This window comes from Antrostomus carolinensis, unplaced genomic scaffold (assembly GCF_000700745.2).
Source record: "Antrostomus carolinensis isolate BGI_N321 unplaced genomic scaffold, ASM70074v2 scaffold2832, whole genome shotgun sequence".
NCBI classification, from domain to species: domain Eukaryota; kingdom Metazoa; phylum Chordata; class Aves; order Caprimulgiformes; family Caprimulgidae; genus Antrostomus; species Antrostomus carolinensis.
This window is the reverse complement of record NW_010297411.1, coordinates 300,082-306,692: the sequence shown is the minus strand read 5'-3', so window position 1 is coordinate 306,692 and position 6,611 is coordinate 300,082. Positions and strand designations below refer to the sequence as shown.

The 6,611-nt window shown below is 38.8% G+C and overlaps 1 protein-coding gene across 1 annotated transcript in view; it reads left to right on the top strand.

The window, feature by feature from the left end:
• Nucleotides 1–1,012: 1,012 nt before the first annotated feature.
• Nucleotides 1,013–6,611, top strand: part of DPYD (dihydropyrimidine dehydrogenase) — a gene marked incomplete at its 3' end in the record, with an annotated part of 286,251 nt that continues 280,652 nt past the window's right edge. Inside the window, exon 1 of the mRNA XM_029083522.1 lies at nucleotides 1,013–1,249. Within this exon, the coding sequence (XP_028939355.1) occupies nucleotides 1,013–1,249 (237 nt within the window). The remainder of the gene's footprint in view (nucleotides 1,250–6,611) is intronic.

The following is a 6,611-nucleotide window of genomic DNA, read 5'->3' as shown; positions in this document are numbered from 1 at the left end:
AATTTTCAAGGAGGTGAGATTTGTTTTGTGTGCAGAGTAAGTGTTAAATAGTTGATTAGGAAGTGACCCCTTTGCATTTAAAAAAATGTCCCCATGAACATCAACACAATAAAATCTTAATAGAACGGATTACATTTTCATCATTGTCACCCAACCAAGCCGACTTTTCAAATAAGGAAGCATCCTGATACAGTATTTGTAACTCCATCATACTCATCATGTTCATCCTCTGTTTCTGTAAGTCCATCTCGCACATCTTTGCCGTATAGTAACAGAGTAAGCACACTGTATTCACCACAGCGAAGAAGTATAGCGCTAAAGTCAAGTTTTTTTAAAGAAAGCTTACAAAACCAACCAGGAGTTACCACCAACAATATACCTGTTCTGGTTCTCCATCAGAGACCTGAGTCTGGATCTGTCACTTGCACACTATTCACACACAACCCTTGAATTAAATGAGATCAATTTTGCTACAGAAACCTGTTATTTGCCTGATTTGAAAAAGAGCTTGGCTTCCAAAAGGCTGATTTAATTTTTTGAGTTACACTAGCACAATGAGAGTATATATATAAAAAAAGTATAAAGACATTATAAACTTTGTTCTGCCTGTGATGTCAGACCACCACTGTCACTTAAACATACAGCTGTATTCCCAACATTTGTTTTTGTCCTTGCAAATAGAAGTGTTGTAAGAGAAATGGAGTTAACTCATCAGCTCACTAGATGTAGAAGCAGGTTTCTGTGAAGGGGAAGTTGGAATTTATACTGAAATGATGAAGCATCCATAAAAAATATTTTTGCTTTTTTTGCTTTACAAGTGTTACTTGAAATGATATGAGGCAGTATTATGTGTTTCTATATGCCCTACATAACAAATATCTGGGAATGGAAACCATTATCATGGCCACTAAATATAATTCTGTTTTCTAGCAGTCCTAGGAATGTCTTTACTCAAAATCTAAGTGGTGTGGACAATACAAATCTAAACAGATTCATAAGAAGTTGGGCTATAATGTTGAGTAGTTGTGGTTTGGTTTTGGATAGCACTGTCAATAAGTTTGTGAGGTGTGATTTGAGAGGCTTTGAACATTTTGGAAATTTAATCTATCTTTTAATATTTCCCCTTCTCTTTCTACAGAACATTCTGTCTTTAAATCCCCGAAAACAGTTGCATGCAACTCTTCATTCAACTGCATCAAAGAAACAAGTCAAGAAGCAATGGAAAAGGAATTCTGACAAAAGCTGTTCAGTAAGTGCATGTTTATTATTGCATCTGGAACATGCAATAAATCATTGAGGCTGAAATCTCAGTTATGTGAGAAATTAAAATTTGAGTTTCCTGTACTCAGGAGCCAAATTTGTCTCCTAGTTCTGTTCTTTTAGATACAAAGTTATTTTCTGTTCAGCTGTTTGCTTTTCAGAACCCAGTACGTGCTCTACCATTTTCCTTTTTGGTGATTTAGGAAGTCTTTGATGCTACTTTTCCCCTTTTGCTATGGAGTCTGATTCGTCTCAAGTATGACGCGGTATCACAGCTGGCTCACCACCTCCCGAGCCTTGCAGAGCCACTCGCTCTCCCTGGTAGCCAGTGCCAGCCGCCTCTTCCGTACCCTGCAGGGCTGCTGCCCACTTGCTCCTTTTCCTTCTGTTTTCCAAGAGTAACACTGGATAGAACACCACTTCACTAGCTTTTCTAAGGCTTTTAAAGGTAACTTTATTTCAGTACAAGAATAGGGGAACCCATCATATGTTTCTATTTTATATACATATGTGTGCATATATAGAGCTATGTATATATGTGCTATATATACATGACAATATGCATATATGTTATGTATAAATACATAAAGCTTGGATTAAAAGGTAGCTCTGGATTTTAAATTTTGTGCTTTGTTATTTTTCAGAAAATAGGTGGGTTTAGAATAAGTATTTTTTTTTTATGAACTGTCTGTATTCTTCAGTATTTCTGCCATTAGATATCATAATTTTCTCTCTAGGTATTTAGATTCCTCGTCCCAGTGTGATATTTGACTAATCCTATCAGACTTTGTTGTCTCTCTGATCTCTCATCTGATTAGAACGTTTGTAGTGTTTTTACTGTCTTCCTACAGATTCTTCCTCTGAATTCAGAAGTCTTTTACATAGAGTACTACTTCTTAATCTGCAAACTATTTCCCTTGTGGGTACAATGCTATGGTGTCTTTTCATAGCGTTGTCAATGCATCTTCTCCCACTAAGTAGGAATATTCAGGTTTGATAGTTGATACTTGTTTATTATTAAAAAAAACAAACAACAAAACACAAACCAAATCAAAAAACTGACAAAGTTCCTCAGTTTCTCAAAATTATGAAATCCAGTATGACCAACAAATGTTTGCTGGGAGGAGCAACTCAGGGTATCCTTAGCATTTCAACCATACTCTAGTATGATTTCCTGATTTATAGCATTGATTATAAGAATCCCTCTCTTACTAGAGCTATTATTCCTATTTTCTTATTTTATTTATTGGCTTAGATAATGTTATGATAACTGGAAACTAATGTACATGAAAAGCTTCTGTTTGTGAACAGGGATGATTATTTTGGGATGTCTGATGCAGTTATTGCCCACAGCTGTCTGTACCTGCTGCACAGATAGTTGAGCTGCTCAGCCAGCAGCTCCTGGACAGCTGCTTTGTTATGTTTTCAGATGACCTGTAATCAATACTGGGCTGTGAAGTCCTGTGTTTTCAGAAACTGTTTGTCAGGAAGCTCAGGTATCTGTGCAGCAGGGTAGCTACATGTCTGTGTAGTAACCTGATTAGCTGTTCCAATGTAAATTATCCTCGTTAAACTTTGAACTATAGCATACACATATATATCTTCCTAATGGGTGTGTTAGCATACATTTTCTAAAGCTTCTAGGCTTTAACATCACTCTTGCTTATCTCTGAGCTTTCCCACATATCAGCCTTTTTTTATTTTTGTATTCAGTTTATTCATGAAATGTTTGCTATTTGAAGGTTTTGCTGTTAATTGTGAAAGTGCATAGCTTTATAGAAATTGTCTCTCTTCCCACGTTCCTGCTCTTAGCTGTAGGTGTGTACCTCATGGTGTCTGAAATGCTGAAATGTTCTTGGGTTACCAAGGCCTGAGCTTCTTGGGCTGTGTAAACAACACTGATTTTGGGTTCATTACTAGCTTGTGTGCCTTGGCTGGATTTTCAATTGAAAGAAATTCTGAATGTTATCAAATATTGCAGGATGACATTTTGATATAGATTCACAGTCTAATAAACATCTTGGTTTTATAGTTCTGCATTACTGCATGGAGATCTGTACAGTTATTAGGACCCTGCACTGACAAGAGATCTGCTCATGTATTGCAACTTACAGGGTTAAAGGTTAGAGATAAGCAAATAGGTATATCTGTATATGTACCTATCACAGATAGGTTTTATACTGTGTATTATGAATTGTTTGGTAGAAATGTCACATTATTTAGTTTGCAAGTCAAGAAATATAAAATACTTGAAGAAACTGTAATGGGGTAATCCTTATTTTTAGGCCAGTAATGTTCCTAGTTTTTAGAACTGTCGAACTTTTCTTTACTCAGAAATATGTAGCTTACTCTTACTGGATGTATTGAGTTTGCATGGCTAGGTTTTGGTGCTGGAAGGGCATAGGGATGGCTTCTGTGGGAGGCTGACAGAAACTTCCCCTATGTCCAGCAGAGCCAATGCCAGTCACCTTCAAGACGGACCCACCACTGGCCAAGGTTGAGCCCATCAGTAATGGTGGTAACACCTCTGTGATAACATAATTAAGAAAGGGGAGGAGAAAAAAAAACCCTGCACATTTTGCAGCTGGAGAGAGGAGTGAGATTATGAGAACAACAATTCTGCAGGTCAGGGAAGAAGGAGAGGGAGGAGGTGCTCCAGGTGCCAGAGCAGAGATTCCCCTGCAACTTGTGGTGAAGACCATGGTGAGGCAGGCTGTCCCCTTGCAGTCCATGGAGGTCCATGGTGGAGCAGATGACCACCTGCAGCTCATGGAAGACCCCATGTTGAAGCAGGTGGATGCCTGAAGGAAGCTGTGACCCCATGGGAAGCCCGTGCTGGAGCAGGTTCCTGCCAGGACCTGTGGCCCCATGGAGAGGAGCCCACGCTGGAGCAGGTTTGCTGGCAGGACGTGTGACCCTGTGGAGGACCCACGCTGGAGCAGTCTGTTCCTGAAGGACTGCACTCCATGGAAAGGATCCAGGCTGGAACAGTTCATGAAGAACTGTCGTTCATAGGAAGGACTCATGTTGGAGAAGTTCGTGGAGGACTGTCTCCTGTGAGAGGGACCTCATGCTGGAGTGGGGGAAGAAAGTGAGGAGTCCTCCCCCTGGGGAGGAAGGAGCAGCAGAAACAATGTGTGATGAACCAACTGCAACCCCTATTCCCTGTCCCCCTGTGCCACTGTAGAGGAGGAGGTAGAAAATCAGGAGAAAACTTAAGCCCATGAAGAAGGGAGGGGTGGGCACAAGGTGTTTTAAGATTTGGTTTTATTTCTCATTATTGTCCTTCGATTTGATTGGTAGTAAATTAAATTCATTTTCCTCAAGTTGAGTCTGTTTTGCCCATGACAGTAATTAGTGAATAATCTCTCTCTGTCCTTATCTCGACCCACGAACCTTTTTGTTATATTTTTTCTCCTCTACCTACTTTAGGATGGGGAGTGATAGAGAGGCTTTGGTGGGCACCTGACATCCAGCCAGGGTCAACCCACCACACTGTACACCACACACAGCTTATTATTCTGGCAGAAAAAGCCCTACAAAACTAAAAAAAACCCAAAAAACTTAAACATTTATCTGGCATTTCATTACATAAAAGGCATTAGGGAAAAATGAGAGACTTTTTACATTCTCACTGTTGTTGAGTGGTCAAGCTGTAGCTGAAGTCCATAGTAAGTATACTTGTTTGCATTTCCTTAAAATCTGAATTTGGCTTTTAGCTTTGGATTCTTTTAAAGCTGTACTGATGCTGCCTTTGCAGAATTGCTGTTGGAGGGAAGGTGGGAGTATGAAAATACAAAACTAATTAAATTAACAGCCCTCAAAACTCCGAACAAAAGCTGCATCTGCTGAGGCATGCACACAGTGACTTTCTAATGTCTAATACACTTCCAGATGGCAGACTTACATATTTCCTCAGAATAATTACACAAGTGAAATTTTAACTCTTAGCCTGCTCTGAGACATGCCCATTAAATGAATTCTGAAGTGGAAACTGAGTGCCAATATCTTTCCTCAGCATGGAGATGCATTCTTCTTAAGGAAGGTTCAGTTTTCCTTTCAGGTAGTGCTATTGTTTATTTAGTTAGCAACCAAATTTTGCTGTAAAAAAATCTTTATAACCGTAGGTGCAAGATCAGACAGCTTTCCTTCAGAAATTTTAACTTAGATTAGATCAGAGTAGCTAAACTCTTTATTGCTGAGTCACCCTTAGTAACCGTGCTAAACCTAAAACTCTGGTTTCTTCTGAGTCATGATGAAAAGTAGTATAAACAGATGCCACTAGTCTGTCTGGGAAAACAAAGGCTTTTGTTGATCAGAAGAAATTAAAAGTGGAAGAGTTTTGAGATGGCTATACTAATAGTAAATCTTGGAGAAGGAAGCAAAATTTAGATCACCTTAGGTCATCAGTTTACAGATAAAACTAAAGCAAAGAAATGAACTGTGGGTGCTGTGAGGACCTGCTTTGATTTCAGGGTTTTCCTAGGTAGTTCTGGATTGTTTAGATGTCTGATTTATGTTTTTATTTATGGCTTCCTACTCTCCATGGTTCCATTTCTGTATGTATTTTATACTTGCTGACATTTAAATCACAAACTAGATGGGCACGCATTGTGTGCATTTGCGTTACACTCAGCACACTGAATTCCTTACTTTATGAATAGGATTTCTAAACATTATGGGACAAGTTCTGCTTTTACCTCATACATGTGCGGGTTTGTTTTAATGAAATTCACCTCTGCAATTTTTATAAATTCACTTATCACTGGAGAATTCCATGAGATATTGTAGTCCAACCTTTTTTGTGATGAACCTTTGCAGGTACCTACTTAAGGATAGGTGAGAAGATTATATAAACCCACCTATGTATTCAGACTTTCTTTGGTTTCTGCATTTAGAAATAATAGTAATAACTGCTCCAGATGGAAGAGTTGGAAGTATTTCAATGAGACAGGAAAGGTGAAAAGGAAATTAGGTTTAAATTGGTTTGTAGTTAATTGCTATAGCCTGTAACAGTATCGATTTTCTGGCAGTAGTAGCATTTTTCTTTGTCCTTACATTTGCTAAGCCCAATCAGCATTGTGCAACAAGAGCCTCTCTTCCTCAAACAAAATAATTTTTAAGCTCAGCTGTTTTTTGCTGAGGCATCACTTTTGGGCAAGAGTCTTTAACTGTTCTATAGTTCTTTCCAGCCATTAGAGAGAACCAGATTCTTCACCTTGTTTGTTTCTGTGCAACATTACGGTGCAACTACCAGGTTGCTCTGTGCTAATGGTGGAGAGCGAGATATGCAATTTACTGCAAGATGTAACAGGTCATGTTGCTCTTTAAATTCAGTGGACAGTAGCAAT